At 47.1% G+C, this 16880-nt stretch overlaps 1 protein-coding gene across 2 annotated transcripts; it reads left to right on the top strand.

Moving 5' to 3' along the window:
- Nucleotides 1-411: 411 nt before the first annotated feature.
- On the top strand, nt 412-15137 carry CHRNB3 (cholinergic receptor nicotinic beta 3 subunit). Of its 2 annotated transcripts, XM_027708477.1 has the most exons (6): nt 412-760; nt 4327-4478; nt 5511-5555; nt 11461-11570; nt 11796-12678; nt 13550-15137. In XM_027708477.1, the coding sequence occupies exons 1-6, from the start codon at nt 718-720 to the stop codon at nt 13682-13684; spliced, it is 1368 nt and encodes a 455-aa protein (XP_027564278.1). In that variant the 5' UTR covers nt 412-717; the 3' UTR covers nt 13685-15137. The 2 variants fall into 2 exon arrangements, with proteins under 2 accessions (XP_027564278.1, XP_027564279.1); XM_027708478.1 differs by lacking the exons at nt 412-760; nt 4327-4478 and adding an exon at nt 5419-5434.
- The last annotated feature ends 1743 nt before the right edge of the window (nt 15138-16880 follow it).

The following is a 16880-nucleotide window of genomic DNA, read 5'->3' as shown; positions in this document are numbered from 1 at the left end:
TTGCTAAACACAAGACCCCGGGGTAACATACTCTATTAAGCTGTGCCAATGATTAGTACTGTGCAAGCACTTCTGTGCTGTTGTCTGTGATGTTTTATGTAAGGGTGATGAAATATAAATTTAGAAATCAGCCTTGTCTACCCAACTATATCTTACTGGCATTTTTTTCCCCAAAAAATCCATTTTACGGCTGTAAAACAGCAAGTGTAGTATGAAAAATGAATAAGCTAAGTTAGGTCTGTAGGGAGTCTGCCTCTATTATTAGACCAACTGATATAGCTGGAGCAAACAGGAAATCTTTGAGGCATGTGATTTATCTTTTGGTTTGATCTGCAGCCTGTTTGTTTTTTTTTCCCAGCTGTAATTAGCAGAATAGTGAAAGACATTTCTCCTCCTGAAAAGACTTGCCTCTCTTATACTCCTAGACCGCAGTGGCTCTAGCCACCCAAACACTGCCACAAACAGATCAGTCAGAGTTTAGGACCCAGAGCCCTGTTTTAGGCTTACGGGATGTGACAGCTGACTGAAAATCAATGAAGTGTGATCTACCGAGCGTCATAACGAGGGCAAGATAAGGCTAGAGGTGCTGCCTTGCCTTGCAGACTCAGCTGCCCGCCTTGGTTTTCAACTAGATTGTTTTAGTCTCCTACTAAGATGAGACCGATTTGCTTCTGAAAACAGAAGATCAGATCTGAAGGAGAAGCCACGGCGGTGCCCATGCTGTCCCTGGTGCTCTTTGCTCTGTGTCTGAGCCACTCAGGTAGGTGTGATTTCTTCTTCTTACAAGCTGAGCTGCAGGTGGTCAAGATCTTTTTTTCCACTGGCCTCTTGACTCTGCTGCTTTCCAGGTTAAGGTGAATACTGGCTTCCCTTGGTCCTCCTCTAAACACTGTTTGACTAGCAAAAGAGGGTTATATCAGCTGCTGCCTTTGTGTTGCAACCACAGGCAGTTTCACAACAAGGTTTTAATAACTGGTGGCAAGGCGGTTGTGGGGCTAGAAAGTAGCAGAAAAAATCCTAAGCTTGACTCTCACTGCTAAAGGAAATCACAGGAGAATCTCCGTCACCAAGAGGGGAAACTAAAATGCCTCAGGCAAACTGATGAAAGGCTAATTGTCCTGTCTGTATTTCTTGGGGTGTTTTGCACATTTGTTTTGAAGGCTTCCTGCCTCAACACCTGTTCCTGCACCGGTGCGGAACTGCTTCTTGCATGGATCACAGAGAGAAACAAAAACCTGGGGAAGAGTGGGGATGGCAAACAGTGCTCGGGTACTTGCATACATGGTAACCTGCCGGGGAGCTCCCCAGCTTTTGCCTCCTCTGTGCACCAGTGGGGGATGTATCTGTCCTGTGGCTGTTTCTCTGTTTTTTTTCAAAGGCAGTGCTACTTTGTTCAGTGTTTTCTCCGTGGCATTAGCTGGCTTCTTCATCAGATGGGTCTTGATCAAAGAAACTGTTAGGCTATTTTCACACTTGACATGTCTTACTTCCCATTAATAGCTTCTGCTTTTAAACTGTATTTGTGCAAGTACTGAGGCTGCCTTACAAAGGCAGCAACCTTCTTCTTTCTTACTTAATTCTTTGTGATACTTCTCTTTTTCACTCTTTTGTGTGGCTTCCCCAGCAAATGAGAATCAACACATCCATCCCCCAAAACAGTTTTGTCACCTCTCTGCTATACCCTCTTGGAGCATTAGGGTCCCTGAACTTCGTGTGAGGTGTGGGCTGTGAAATGGCACCAATTTCCTATGAGGGATGTTGTACACATCCACCGACACACAGGGTGCGTGGCTGCATATTGGTGTGCGGGAAGTCATACCCAAATAAACCCAGAGTAATGTATTCTAGCATTAAGACAGAGCTGATTTTGATCCTGCATATTTAGGTGTTATGGATTTTTCTATGCAATGGCTTTTCCATTAAATTTCCTGTTTTTAACAACCATATATTCCTATGAGGCTCCTAAAAGGAAGGTGAAAAGTTTAGGAGACGGGTCTCTGCAGAGACTCTTATGTGTCAGGGGATTGGACCACTGAGGTTGTGGGTAGTGAGGAGGAAGAAATGTGTTCTTTCTTCTCCTTTGGTTGTGGATGCAATGCTTGTCTGACATGTTTGGGCAGCCAATCTAGTTTCCTAGGATAGACCCCACACTCTGTCCTTAATTTGCTGTGATGGAGCTAGAAGCAGCTCTGACATGAAAAGAGGCCCTGGAACAAGCAGAAGGGACATTTGTGGTTCCCAGCTGGATATAGAAGATCTCAAGGGCTTGTGACAAAGGGGCAAGGCAAAGGGTGGCCACAAGAGCTGCTATAACCTGTATTGTCACCTGCATGAGCCATCCCTGGCTGTGGGACAGAGCAGGTGGAAATGAGCTTGAAAGCTCCCTCTGACCAGCCAGCCTCTATCCCCCCAAGGGCTTAGTAACCCCACCACAGCTGCACTCCAAGCACAGGGGACAAACACAGCTTGTGCTAGAACAGGAAAGTTAATTGTCACCCTGTGTGAGGGGCAATCATTAGATTTCAGTGTTTATAACTCCTCAAAGAGGAACAGTCATTTGCTGTGTCTGGAAGCGGGGGGACAACAGTGTTGCTTGGACCTTGTGCTATCTTAAGAAAATCCAGACTGCATGAGGGAATGATTTTGACCCGTGGAAAGCTCTGGCATGAGAGCAGGTTTTCGCTTTAGGCAGTCCCTCAGCTGTGCTGCTTGCTGCCAGGTCTTGCCCTGCCCACAGCCTCAGACAGACCTCGCTGAGGCAGAGGAGGCTGCACAACCTGTCTTGCCCAGGAGATGGGCAGCAGCTGCTGGGGAAGAGGAAATGGACAGAGACAGTGGTCTGTGGTTATATACTTTCTTCCATGTATGCGACAGAGCACTACCCTCTGCCTCTAGTTTTCTCTCTGGAGGAGCTGCTGGGCTCAGATGCCCTCTCCTCTCTCCCCGTGGCATAGGGACCCTTCTGGGGACTGCCTTGACTCTCATGTTTGCTGCACAGTGTGTGTGAGCCCATTAACTGTGCCCTCCTGCCAGGGGTCTCCCACAGTCCTGTCCTTGCACTGTCCCTCAGCCGTGACCCTCTGCCTGCAGACCCCTCCTGCACCTAATGGCTGGCAATCCAGGCACAGGGAGCTCACCCTGGGGCTGGCACGGCATGAGCTAGGCCCTGGGCAGCACCCTATGGGATCCCCTTTGACTGCTGACACAGCAATACTGGCTGTGACCCCAGCAGTATGGGGTCAATCAGCAGGAGCTCCTTTTTCCTTCATGGTGGCTTTGAAGAGAGGTAAAATCCCTCTCATCCTTGTGTGCTGTGTGTGCTCACAAGGGAAGAGGTGGAGGTCATCATGTCAGGACCTTGGCATCACAGGGAGCGGGGATGAAATTTTGGGAAGGATGGAGGGTCTGAACTGCCCTTCCCCTTTCACAGTAACAAGGGTAAGGGAGAGCATGGTGTCAGCGATCGTGGGAGTCCCAAGCCTTGCCTCTGTGCTTGCCTTGCTTGCCAGGGCAGACCTGGCCCTGGCTGCCTCATCCAGCCCCTGCTGCTGCCAGATGAGCTCCTTTTGCTTTTTGATGTTGCCTACCTGCCCCACCTGTCCACTGGGAGAATTCAGCTTTCTGGATGATTTGCTGCTATCCCCTGGTTAACCCCAGAAGGAGGATTCACTTTCAAGTCCTGCATGAGGCTCCCCCAGGTTTGTCTTACAGCGAGGAAATCCCACCACCCCAATCCTTGTGCAGAACAGCCTCCATCTCAGAGAGGCCACAGAAACTGGCCAAGTGCAAGTGAAATCCCTGGACCCTGAATTGCCCACAGTAATTGCTGACACAGTTAGCCAGCTGGGGTTTGCCCCACAGTGACCAGGTCTCCCCTGTGGCCCCAGCTCTCTGTGGTACAGCATACATATCTGAAATATCAGAGCTCTTTCTCAAGGTGTTTTTTTAATCAGGCTGGATATTTGCTACTCAAGAGTGAAAGAGGGAACCTGGTGTTCTGAGCCTGTGGGTCTTCTAAAGAGGGATAAACAAGGAAGACTGGGCAAGTGTGTTGTCCCAAGACAAAAAGGCCACAGAAAGTATAAACCTAGTACAGAGTTAGTGCTCTGGACTAAAGGGTTTTTTTGTATGTGTATCTTGTCTTTCCATCCTCTTGTTCTGCTTTTGCTGAGAGTCTGTGCATCTGAATTCCTACAGACTTTACAAGACAAGAGCTGCCCAGAGGCAAATTTGTCTCACATCATCGCTCTGCCTCACTCCTTCGTGTCGTGGCTTTCTCCATGTCTGCTTTCTGGCATGTCCCCACTCTGTGTTGTTCTCTTCTAGACGTGGATGCCTTCAGTTCAGTCGCTGAAAACGAGGATGCACTCCTCAGGCACTTATTTGAAGGCTATCAGAAATGGATCCGTCCTGTGGAAAACTCCAATGACACCATCAAAGTCTTCTTTGGATTAAAGATATCACAGCTTGTGGATGTGGTAAGTGTTGCATCAGGATTGGTAAAACACTCCTTCTTCTATAGAGAGCCATGTATCCACCTGGGAGGGCTGGTGATGACGTTGGCTTTTGCCTGCTCACGCACGAAATGCACAGGGATGGTTGGGCAGCAAAAGGCTGAGTGTGATACGGTGCTATGACCTTCTGCCCCCCACACAGCGTGGGCTGTAGGACTCATTTGTTTTGAAGGAAACCTGAAGGTCCTTTTTCCCCTCCTGTTCTCAGGAAATAAGGCCTAATGTCCATCAGGTTTTTATCAAACAACCCATGCCAGACAGTCCCTGGCATCTGTGTTTGCAGTTTAATGACAAGGCAGCTACAGGATGGGTGAGAAAGGGTAGAGCTGGTTGGACATTATTCATTCTAAGCAAGCTTGTCTCCAGGCAAAGGCAGTTCATGTCTTAACCCAGCTGGTTACTCAGATAAAACTCTAGAGGCAGAGCAGACAATCCCATGTTTTTGCCCATGTGGAAATTTTCCCTTCCCTTTCCACTTCAGTGCACAGTAGAATTTCCACAAGGCCCAGAGGTACCCACACAACAGTGTGCTCCTTACATCCCTCAGCCCCTGGCAGTGTCCTCTTGTGCTGTGGAAGGCAAACTCTAATTTTGTGCTTTATTTACATATTCAGGACAATGTTTCAGCTTGTATCTTCCCAAACTCCCTCTGGGCTGAGCACTGTGGGGAGTTGAGCCCACAACCACCGTGTGTGCGACCTGACACCGCTGGCTGGCTGAGCCCTGCTGCCTCCCTGGTCTTTGGCATGCGATTCCTTTGAGCTCCTGTGAAATGCCAGACCTCTGTTTTCCAACTGCAGGAGCTCCCAGTGAGAGCAGGGACAGCACCCAGGAAGTCAGTTCATTTCCCGCAACAGTGACTGAAGAGCCCAGGCTCACGGGGAAACAGGACCACAGGGATCTCCTCATCTCAGCACAGGGTTAGACTCAGCAGGCTAGGTCTGCTTCTACTGTCTGTTTTCATATTGCAATCCTCTCTACCTTGTGTCACCCTAGGATGAGAAGAATCAGCTGATGACAACCAATGTGTGGCTGAAACAGGTAAGTTAAACCACATCAGATCTCCCCTGTCCCCATGTGGGGCTACTGACCTGAGTGACCATCCTGGTCTGCTGCCCACTGTGTCATCCATCCCATTTCATGGTGCTGAGTGGCTGGACAAAGGCTGCATCATGTTACCTTGCCTGAAATTTTTACTTCGGTCTTGTCACTTCAGAAAATGTGTAAAGAGACAGAAAAGCAGGGAGGTGGGCCTTTAGGACATAGGGTACCCTCTTTTCCTGACCTGCACTCCAGCTCAAGCCAGCTGTATTTCAGGGAAGCAACACACCTGATACTGCAGTGGCTATCCCTGGGATGTTGAGTGTGCCCTGAGGGACTATCCTGTCTCAGACTTAGAGGTCACACAAGTACTGTCTCCCTTGCCTGAGCTAAGAGTGGTGCCTCAGATAGCTTTCTTCTTCATTCTTTGGTATACGTAAAGAGAAAGAAAAGGTCAGCATGTTACACACACACCCATACACCCTTCTCCAATAAAAGCTGTAGCAAATTAATCATATCTCCCTAACGTAATTGCTTCTGGAAGTGACAATGATTTATACAAATGCAGGAACGGTGCAAGTTGAACTGTTAGGTCTCCTTTTGTCTTCAGTCCTGCAGAACACTGCTTTTGGTTTAGGTTACATTGCACCAGTTTATTGACCTTGTGACAATTATTTTAAGTCTCTCAGCCATGTGAGTATCTACAAACATGTCAGCCGATCCCAGGCCGAGGACATAAAAAACCGAGCTGCACTTGAAATCATGCCCTGGGAAAAGGTCCCTGGGGGTCCCTGGGCTGGTGGAGGAGAAATGTGGCTCAAATTTTGTCTCAGTCTGGGTCCTGTAGCGCTGCAGTGAGTGTGAACTTCTGGTTGGAGCAAGACCCCTAAAAACTGGACATCAGTGCAAAGATGCTCTCCCTTGAAGAGGGAAAAGCTCAGGCTTCCCCTCACTACACGAAAGACAGGAATTTCTCCTTTTGCTGGAGAAATTTGCCTCTGATCCAAATCCAGGTGCTGAGAGCCTGCCCTAAAATATCTGTGGTATTACATTTCCCCCACCTTCAGCTGCAATTGCAGAGCCCCTTTTGTGCACAGGGACAGGTCTTGACTTCTTTACTTCGAGTATCCACTTGAGCAGACAGCAGAGCCCTTTTATAGAGGTCACCCCTGTGTCCTCATTTGTCCTGTCCCCCTTCCCTTCCACTCTCCTCGCGGGCTGCAGCACCCACCTTCCCCTGCAGATCCAAGCCCTGCATTCTGCAGCGGTGAAATCAACCCACTTCACCCTCCTCATTCTCTCTGTTCCTGCAAGTGTCCCCAAAAAGATTTTATAGCCTTTTGCAGCTTTTGATAGAATGCTCCTGGGTTTGATTTTCTCCTTCTTCTTAGGGAAGAGTTGGCTGCTTGCTCAATCTAGGACAGCAGTCTCGTGTGCCCCGGGGCAGCCTCATCCCTCTGGCTGGGTGATGTCTTTACCTGCATTACAGTGGCCACAGAGGAGGGGGACCTTGACTCTCACCAGGAGGCCAAATGCAAGTCCAGACTGTCCAAGGGTATCAGGTCTGAGAAGCTAATACAGATGGGCACCTGCCAACTCTCTGTCCATTGCTGCTTAAACCTGTGTGGGAATATTTTGGGTTAACCCTCCCATGCTGAGCACCCTGTTTGTATTGCAGCAGTGACCTCCCAGAGTCACAGCCTGGAGCTTGGGTCACCTCTCTTACTGTGGCAAATCAGGTTCTGCTGGAGGTTACTCCAAACATGCTGCAGACATTAGGGACGTGCCACCATCCATTCAATGTCTCTTGGGCGTGGAAGAGAACCAGGGCACTTTGTCTGATCCTTTTGCCTGTGCTAAAAGAAGGATGTACCCAGAAGTGTGCACTGTAGACATTCTGACTTCTCTGGAGGCCTTTGGAGGCTGTGCTCAGATTTTAGCCAGGGCAGCTCCCCAGGGTAACTCAGCCCTGTGATTTTCCAGAGTTGCTGAGCTGAGCTCTCAGGAGTTGGTGCTGTTTCTAATACCCGTTCTCAGTCTGATGGGCTGAGAGCATCAAGACCCAAATGAAATGCAAAGGGAGCAGAAAATGAGGCACTCTGATTTTCACACATTCAGGTAGCCCCAGAACGTCAGGCTGTGCACTAAACACCTTTAGCCTGACACAGGTGTCCTGCTCTGGGAATTGTGCATTTGTATAGGCTTAGTTTGAACTTGTCCACATGCAGTCCACTGCTTGGGAGATTATTAGAGTGCGTAAGCACAATATCTGGGAAAAAGTACATAAAACCAAACAGAATTAATTTGTTTTTTCATTTGTGTTGGGAAAAGTGAAAAACACTAAAACAAACTAGAACTCTCTAATGACAGAGACATTCTCCTTCTGCAGCTACTGGGTAGGTGAGGGAAGTCTATCCTTCACCCTGGGTGTTTGAGGTTGAGGGGGAATCACAGTCACAGAATCGCAGAATGAGTATTTTTGGAAGGGACCACTCTAGGTCATCTGCTCCAGCCTCCCTGCTTAAGCCTGTCATTTTAGAGTACTTTGCACAGGATCACATCCAGATGGTTCTTGAATGTCTCTAGTGAGGGAGACTCCACAATCTCTCTGGGTAACTTGTTCCAGTGCTCGGTCACCTGCACAGTAAAGAAGTTCTTCCTCATGTTCAATCATGTGGATCTTCCTGTGCATCAGTTTCTGCCCATTACCTCTGTCCTATTGCTCAGCACTGACAAGAGCCTGTATCCATCCTCTTGACACCCTCCCTTCAGATACTTATATAATTGTCGAGGTTCCCCCTCAATTGTCTCTTCTCGAGGCTGAACAGGCCCAACAACCTCAGCTTTCCTCATAAGAGAGATGCTCCAGTCCCTTGATCATCTTTTTTGCCCTCTTCTGGACTCAATTCAAGAGCTCCATCTCTCTCTTGTCCTGAGGAGCCCAGAACTGGACACAGCTCTGGATGTGCCTCACCAGGGCAGAGTTAAGGGGCAGGATCACCTCCCTCAACCTGCTGGCCATGCTCTTCCTAATGCAGCCCAGGATCCCACTGGCCTTCTTGGCCACACAGGCACACTTCTGGCTCATGGACAGCTTGTGGTCCCCAAGTCCTTCTCCACAGAGCTGCTTTCCAGCAGGTTGGCCCCCAACCTTTACTCATGCCTGGGGTAATTCCTCCCCAAGTGCAGGACCCTGCATTTGTTTTTGTTGAATTTCAGAAGGTTCTTCTCTGCCCAACTCTCCAGGCTGTCAAGGTCCTTCTGAAGGGCTGCACAGCCCTCTGGGGTGCTGGCCACTCCTCCCAGCTTTGTGTCATCAGTGATTTTGCCGAGGAGGCATCTGCCCCTTCATCCAAGTCACTGATGGATAAGTTAAACAATTCTGGGCCCAGTATTGATCCGTGGGGGACACCACTAGTGACAGGCCTTCAATTAGACCCTCTGCCACTGATTATGACACTCTGGGATCTGCATTCAGCCAGTTCTCAATCCCCCTCACTGTCCTCTCATCCGGTTCATGCTTCTTGAGTTCGCCTATGAGGATGTCATGAGAAACAGTCAAAAGCCTTGCTGAAGTCAAGGTAGACAATACCCACTGCTTTCCTCTTATCCATCCAGGTAGTTGTTTCAGCGTAGAAGGCAATATGGTTAGTCAAGCATGATTTACTTTTAGTGAATCCACACTGACTACTCTTGATTACCTTCATCATTTCTCTGCAAGACTCTGACTTTTCTTGGGTGGGCAAAAACTTAAATCCAAGGATTTTAATTTTTTTGTTAAACTAAAATATCCTTATGCTCAAGAGGGTGGGACTTGATGAGCATGCAGGCAGAAACACACATGGTGCAGAGAAGCTTTTAGTGGTTGCTAAGAAAGTATCTTGATTCAGGCAAACTATGGAGTAAACTAAGGGTCGAGAATCTGGGTCCTGTGCTGTGGGTTAAGCTCTTGAGTGACAGCACAGAGGTAGGAATTTGACAGAACTGGAGAAAAGAAAGAGCAATTAGAAGGTCTGGAGCAGCTTGGAAGAAAGGGAGAAGAGAGGAAAGGGCCTGCTCCTACAGTTCGTGTAAGCATAGCCCACAGGGAGATTCCTATTTTTTCTAAACGGCTCAACTTCAAAGTCTGCACACATCCTATTTTCTGCTCTAGTAAGAAGACATACAACCATTTGCTTTGCAGACATGAAAGAGCACTTTAGCTGGGAGAGAAATCAATGCAGGGCGGGGAGAAGTGAGGAGTGTTGCAGATGCAGCAAATAACCCAGGCCAATGGCCTGCTCCAATTCAGCTCCAGAGGGATGATTATACGTCCAGGTGGGTCACAGGATATTTGCTGCTCTTGTATTAATTCAGGCTACAAGCTGACTGTGTTGGCTGCTGCTATCAGCCCTGCCTATCCCCTTGAATGATGTATGTTTCCAACCTAAGCCTTGTTGCACCTATTACAGGAAGTGTCCAGGGCATCTGTGAGACTGTGACCACTTAACAGCCCAGGCTGCTGTAAACATCTGTTAGATACCCATCCTCAGAAAGTTCACATGAAATGTGGTGTTTTCTGCTCCTGAGGGCAGCAATGACCCCTCTTTCCACACCTGAACAGCTCCCATCCCTTCTTCAGGAGCAAGGGGTGGAAAGCCATGCCTGATACCTGATACCAGCCATTTGGGCAGTTCAGAGAATAGGTGCATATCTCTTCTGGTGCAGGTAGTGGGGTCATTAACTCTACCAAGGTGTCACCCTGAGCAACTACCTCCTTTGCTTGTGCTTTGTGCCAGGTTTTAGGAGGGGTCAACCGACCACCTACCCTTGACCTTGGGCCCTATCCGTTCCCTACCCCTGGAGGAGCAGGATGTTTACTCTCCCTGTCTCTGTTTAGATCTCTGCTGAGGCTCTGGGTTGCTGTCACACTGCAAAGGGTTGCAATAACAAGTGTCTGTAGGTATAGCTGTGAAACGTGGAATCAAAGAAGTAATAGGGGAACGATACAGTGGAAGAGGAATCAGAGAATATAGCTTTTTTGGTTCTTCCTTAAGTCGTGGAGGAAATTGTCCAGGGAAGGCTGAGGCCCCCACATCCCTGGAGATTCCTTAGTAATGGAGCCTAATGGAAACTGGTTCATCTTCTGCTTCTTGGTTTTGACCGCAGTCTACAGGTCTTGTGTCATATTGCTGCTGTTTCTGTGGGCAAGTGAAAATCCTCATCTATAATGAACAGAGATCAGAGAGCTGATTTTCCACTGCATTTCTGTGGTAATCTCCAGATTGCTGGAGCCACTTTGTTATTATCTCCCCATCTGAAAAAGCTGCAATAGTGTACAGGTCTTTCTGATGAAAGAAAATGATCTTTTTGGAAGGACAATGAACACAGATATTACTCCTGTGTTCTGTTCACGGGAAAAAAAGCCATGTCTCTGCTGAAAAGTGAATAAAGGCCACCTCTTTTACACTTGAGTAGTAGTGACCATGCCATCTGGCTCTTCTGTGGGGTCAGTGCCAGCCAAAACCACCATGGGCTGGTCCAAAGGGGGAAGCAGAGGTGCCGTACTAAAGGGAAGTGGCTCCTTCCTTTTGACTGCCCTCAGGTGGGCTATGCAGGGTGGTAGGAGAAGTGAGAGTCAAGTGCTCTCCGGGAGTGCCTACCTTGAGGTTACCTGCATCGGGATGGGTTTTTGGGTCCCAGCTGTGTATGGAGGGGCAGTGCTTGTGGGAATTAACATCCTCCAGCCATGCCTGTCTGGCATCCCCCCTGCATCTGAGCAGCCTTACACCAAACTCTGCCCCTTGTGCTGTGCAGGGGCAGGGGCACAGCAGGGGCCCTGCAGGGCTGGGGGAAGGCAGGGGCTGGGGGAAGAAATGAGGCTACTGCACATGAGCGGGCAGAGGACTCTGCTGTTTTGTTACAGGAATGGATGGACCACAAGCTCTCCTGGAATCCGGAGGAATACGGTGGGATCACCGCTATCCGTGTCCCCTCTGAGTCTCTGTGGCTTCCTGACATTGTTTTGTTTGAAAAGTGAGTAACATGGCTCCTTGCTCAGAGCTTAGGCCAGAGCTCGGGCAAGGCATGTCAGCTACCACGAAGCTTGGGTGTGCTGACACAGGGCTGCTTCTTTAGGCAGTGTGAATGTTGGCTTCCCTTGTGCTCCGGGTAAGGGATAAAAAGCAGAGCTGAGAGGTGGTAGGACTGGGGCAAACATAGTCCTGAACTTGATACTGTTTCTTCCTATCCAACTCCCAGTGCTGACGGACGTTTTGAAGGATCCCTGATGACCAAAGCCGTAGTGAAGTACAATGGAGTGGTGACCTGGACACCACCGGCCAGTTACAAGAGCTCCTGCACAATGGATGTGACCTTCTTCCCCTTCGACAGGCAGAACTGCTCCATGAAGTTTGGGTCGTGGACATATGATGGCAATATGGTGGACTTGATTTTAGTGGATGAAAACGTAGATAGGACAGACTTCTTTGATAATGGGGAGTGGGAGATCTTAAATGCCAAAGGTATGAAAGGCAACAGGAAGGATGGGCTGTACTCTTACCCATTTGTCACTTACTCCTTTGTGTTGAGACGCCTTCCCCTGTTCTATACTCTTTTCTTAATAATACCTTGCCTGGGATTGTCTTTTCTAACTGTCTTGGTGTTTTATCTACCTTCAGATGAAGGGGAAAAACTTTCACTGTCTACGTCAGTTCTAGTCTCCCTCACTGTTTTCCTTTTAGTGATTGAGGAAATAATCCCTTCTTCTTCCAAAGTCATCCCCCTGATCGGTGAGTACCTGCTCTTCATCATGATTTTTGTGACCCTCTCCATCATCGTGACTGTGTTTGTTATCAACGTCCACCACCGATCCTCAGCAACTTACCATCCCATGGCTCCCTGGGTTAAAAGACTCTTTCTCCAGAAGTTGCCTCGGCTGCTCTGCATGAAGGGCCCCGTAGATCGCTACTCCTTCTCAGAAGCTGAGGAAAAGGGAAGCACCTTGAAATCAAAGTTTTTGGGGAAGCAGAAACACAAGCAAGCAAAAGACAGAGAAAAAATCGTTGTTGCCTTTCTGGAAAAGGCCGCCGACTCCATTCGGTACATTTCCAGGCACGTTAAAAAGGAGCATTTCATCAGACAGGTAGGTGAAGGGCAAGGAGAGATCACAGTATCCTTGATAGCAATAGCTTGCAAGTTCTTTCCTTTTCTGCATGCTTTTCCCTTTGCCTCTCTTTCCTGCTCTCACTTGAGACATGTTCTTCCTTGGACCTTGATAAATAATATGGATTTTGGGACAACACATTGCTTCAAGGAGAAGTGTATTGTGATGTGAGAGTCCCAGCTCTTCACAGATGCAAGAGGCCACAGCAGACTCTCCTAGAGGAAATCCTGGTTTGGGATTATTTTAATAACCTTGTCCTGTGTGAGTTTGGGACACATGTGAATCTGGAAGCCTCTGAACAGCCATTTTTAATGAAAAGGTCCCTTGAATTAGTTTAATAAATAACACTGTTGTGTGTGCAGGGTTGTGCCAGCACTCGCAATTCAAAATTCCCCTCCTGCATGTACTCAATCTGAGTCAACAAATCACTCAAGCAAACACAAGCCACTCGAACCACTTGTGCTCGAAGCAATGCCTGTGTCCAAGTGCTGTGCCAGAGCTTCGTCCTGGCACTTCAAGGGAAATGCAGCTCAGTAAAATGAAACCCAGTTTAGTATGAAGCCATCTTCAAGCTTTAAGTCTTAAACTTTCACATACGCACTTAGCTAAAGCTTTCACACAGGCCGAAAAAATCTGATTATCACGTGTGTAGAACTATGGAATTGTTTTGGAGTTCTGGGTGATTTGCAGCTGTGAGTGCTGAAAAGGTGATCTGTGTCAGTTTTAAGATACGGCACACTACAAACTTCTAATTTTAAAAACAGATCTGGGGAGCTGAAATACCTGTAGCAGTATCAACAAAGTACTAGGCTTGTTATGTTTATGTTTGTCTTCCCTCTGTCCTTCCCAGGTTGTACAAGACTGGAAGTTTGTAGCTCAAGTGCTGGACCGGATTTTCCTGTGGTTGTTTCTGGTGGTGTCAGTGACAGGTTCAGTTCTCATCTTTACACCTGCGTTACGGATATGGTTGAACAATGCTTTGTAGAAAATACTCCCAAAGGAGCATACAATAAGTACAATGCCAAGGGATGGTGGTGCCTTCGAGCTTAGTCTGTGTTGTACAGGAGGGGAAGCAATAGCAAGAATGAGGGAAGGTGATGTTTGATTGTGAGCATTGAGTAGTGCTTTCAATCTTCATATAACTCTACCAGTTACAGATTTTGCTGAAATTGGACAAGGGCTGGGTGCACAGCCAAGTCCTAAAGTGAACTGGGGTTGCACATCTGGGTTATAATTATTTTGTTGGTAACCTGGTTATATTACAATAAAAGCTAAGATTATTAGTTAAAATTGGAAATAGTAGTTCTCGCACAGTGATCATACTTGAAAGGCAGATCTACCAGCTAAAATGCTACATTATAACAGAAGTTATAGTAGGAATACAAATCTGTACTCAGTTATCTATGTTTCCAAGTAAAACCCACAAAATCTCTACAGGTTACTTTATGCACATGTCAGAACTGATAATTGCATAGCATGTGCATCAGAAAAAGTACAAATACTGTTTAGAGGGGATATTCAAAACCTTGGCTCTCTGGCCTCACCTTGCAGCAGGATCAGCTTGACAGTGGCAGAACCTACATTCTGCCCAGCCTTCGTGGCATGCACACCTCATCTCTCATCTCAGCCATCAGGAAGCTACCAGCTGTTACCCACTGTTCTGTATTATTTGCAATTTTGCTTGCTGCTCAACCAGAAGGCTGAACAAGTGAGGATTTTCCCTATGTTCCACACTTAGACACTATGATTCTTTCACCTGCTAGTTCACAAGACAAGTGGAAGATCACCTGGAGCATATCGCTTGGAGGAACGTGGTTATGCTGCTCCTTAAGGCAACAGTGATGTTTCTGAACAGTTTGGTAGGAGGGGAAGCTGCAAACATTGTTTTTGGCAAATGAAACTTGTGATTGCTGCAGGAGTGGAGTTTCTTCTGAGTGCTATGGGGTGGGCTGGTTACCAGGAGGATACATCTTTGGATGTTGGCTTGTTCATGTTTCCCAGGCAATTCAGAATTTTATTCCTTTGATTCATTTATATGGGATCCTCCTGCATGATTAGAAACAGCTCTTAATTGTAAGCAAGATGTGACAGAAAACACACAAGTGAAACTCTTGAACACACAGGTGAAGCTCTCACCACTTTTGCTAGGGCAGTGTTTTCCAACATGGAGTGCTTTAGAAAATCCCATTCAGAACTTGCAAACGTTTTCAAGGCTAGCAAGGGATTGGAGATCCAATTTTTGACCATCTAAATGTATGTAAAAGCTTTAGGTAGCCTTGAAACTGTCTCCCCCGGGATGCAGGTTAGAAAGTATTAAAAATACGTAGAGGTATTCTTGTGCTTGGATTTTGCATGCACGCCAGACCTCTGTAAATGAATATAATCCTATCTCATTGTGTCAATGCAGAAAATTCTGTTTACTTGTGCAGTTATTATTAATAAAGATGTATTTAGTAAATGATTCCTGGGGTGAGAGTGGTTATATACTGGGCTTTGTTGGTGATTTATTGTCAGCAAAGGCTAGATTGTAGTCCATTTAAAAAGCCTGGTCTCAAATCTATCCAAACAGAGGTGTCACATTCTTGGAAAGTCCTCATAATATTTTAGCTCTGTACGTGAGTTTGAGCAAGGAGCAATCAGATCTAGTCATTGTATTGAAGGAACATAGAACAAACCCAATTAGTTTAGCATATATAGATAGACATCTTAACATAAGACATTGGTACAAAATTTATGCACATTGACCTTTCTACCAGCTGCTCCTCTCTTCTTGTGTAAGTTGCATTTGTTCCCTTGACCAGTACTGTGAAATATCCATAGGAAAACAGCCAGGAAGCTCTTCTTTCCAGTATTTACAGACTCTTGAATTCAAGTAGTGATAGGTATTCCCTCTGAGCACTGCTGCCAGGAGGCTGTTAGCTGGGACAGAAGACAACTTCCCCTCCCGGGCAAGTGCTTCAGGTGTTTATCTGACAGATGTGTCTGATTCCAGGCTGCTTTTCCTGGCTGATGCTGGTAAAGGTCAGCATGTTCAGGTGATTGGAGTGGGAGGTGTGTGACCATTGCACATATATGGCTTCCGGACTCCAGGCTTCTTAGGCATCTGGGGCTGCTGCATCTGTGGTCTCACTACTCACTCCCTTGAGCTGACTGTTCCCGAGCTTCTCTAAATCCCTTTGCTGCTGGCCCACAAAAACATTCAGTGTGTTCCACGCAATGAAAACACAAGTAGGAGGACATTTGGGCAGACAGTCCTCTCTCCATGTGCTCTGCCAGCAGATGGCAACATTGCAGGTTACAAATCCTAACAAAAAGAACCAGCCACCCTCTGCCTTACTACTCTCTCAACATAAGCTTCCTCGATTTCTGTGCACTGGCTCACCTATCAGCATCTGGGATGGCACTAGCTCTAGTTGTAACTTTTCTTGTTATTTCAGTTAGAAAGTCCTGCAACAAGAGCTGGGGCAAGCAAAAATGTCATTTTTGCGTGGGTTCTTCCATGTTTGCTCAAAGGGGAGCCCCTGTTGCAGCTTTCTCCAAGGTGACGTGCTTATCATGTCCCCCATCCCCACTCTCTTTAATCAGCCAAGTACTTTCACAAAGCTGACAGGAGTACATTAGGCTTCCAGTCCTGAATGTGCCAAACACAGCTGAAAATGGCAGGAGATATAAGGGGAAATAGTACACTCAGAAAGAGACAGAACATTACTTTCTTAAGATACCAGGCTAACGAGCACAGTGAGATGAGTAGTTCTGTAAATGACAAAGTGAGGGAGCTGGTGCTGAGGCATAAAGGCTTCCTAACTAGAGATGAGGAGCTGTACAACTGTGAATGCTTTGACAAAAAATCAGGGATTCTGCTGAAGTCAGATTATTGACTGTGGGGTAGTAGCTGTCATGCTTAAGACACCTGTGCAACACACCTTCCACCACAATATTCTCGTTTGGATGGTCACGGAGTGCAACAGTGAGTGCTGGCAGTCAGATGTCTTCTTCCAGAAAATGTCTTTTTGTAGAAGTGAAGCTTTCAGGCTCAGATTGCAGCTCTCCTCTTCAAATTTCCTTTCTTTTCCCTCATCTCCTTTCTGATTAAAGAGTCTGCATAGTAAATGTCATCTAGTAGCGTCTATAAATGTGTTTATAGATGAGAGTGTAAAAAAGACAGAGAGTTTAAATAAACA

Source organism: Neopelma chrysocephalum, unplaced genomic scaffold (assembly GCF_003984885.1).
Source record: "Neopelma chrysocephalum unplaced genomic scaffold, ASM398488v2 Primary Assembly neopelma1_96246, whole genome shotgun sequence".
In the NCBI taxonomy this organism is placed as follows: domain Eukaryota; kingdom Metazoa; phylum Chordata; class Aves; order Passeriformes; family Pipridae; genus Neopelma; species Neopelma chrysocephalum.
This window is presented reverse-complemented; position numbering and strand designations above follow the sequence as displayed.

What these genes read in the sequence shown, in the direction of transcription:
- CHRNB3 (XM_027708477.1), top strand. Translation starts at nt 718, where the DNA reads ATGCTGTCCCTGGTGCTCTTTGCTCTGTGTCTGAGCCACTCAG. An exon ending in TCTGTGTCTGAGCCACTCAG is followed by an intron (nt 761 to 4,326) that starts GTAGGTGTGATT and finishes GTTCTCTTCTAG; the next exon opens with ACGTGGATGCCTTCAGTTCA. An exon ending in GACATTGTTTTGTTTGAAAA is followed by an intron (nt 11,571 to 11,795) that starts GTGAGTAACATG and finishes TCCAACTCCCAG; the next exon opens with TGCTGACGGACGTTTTGAAG.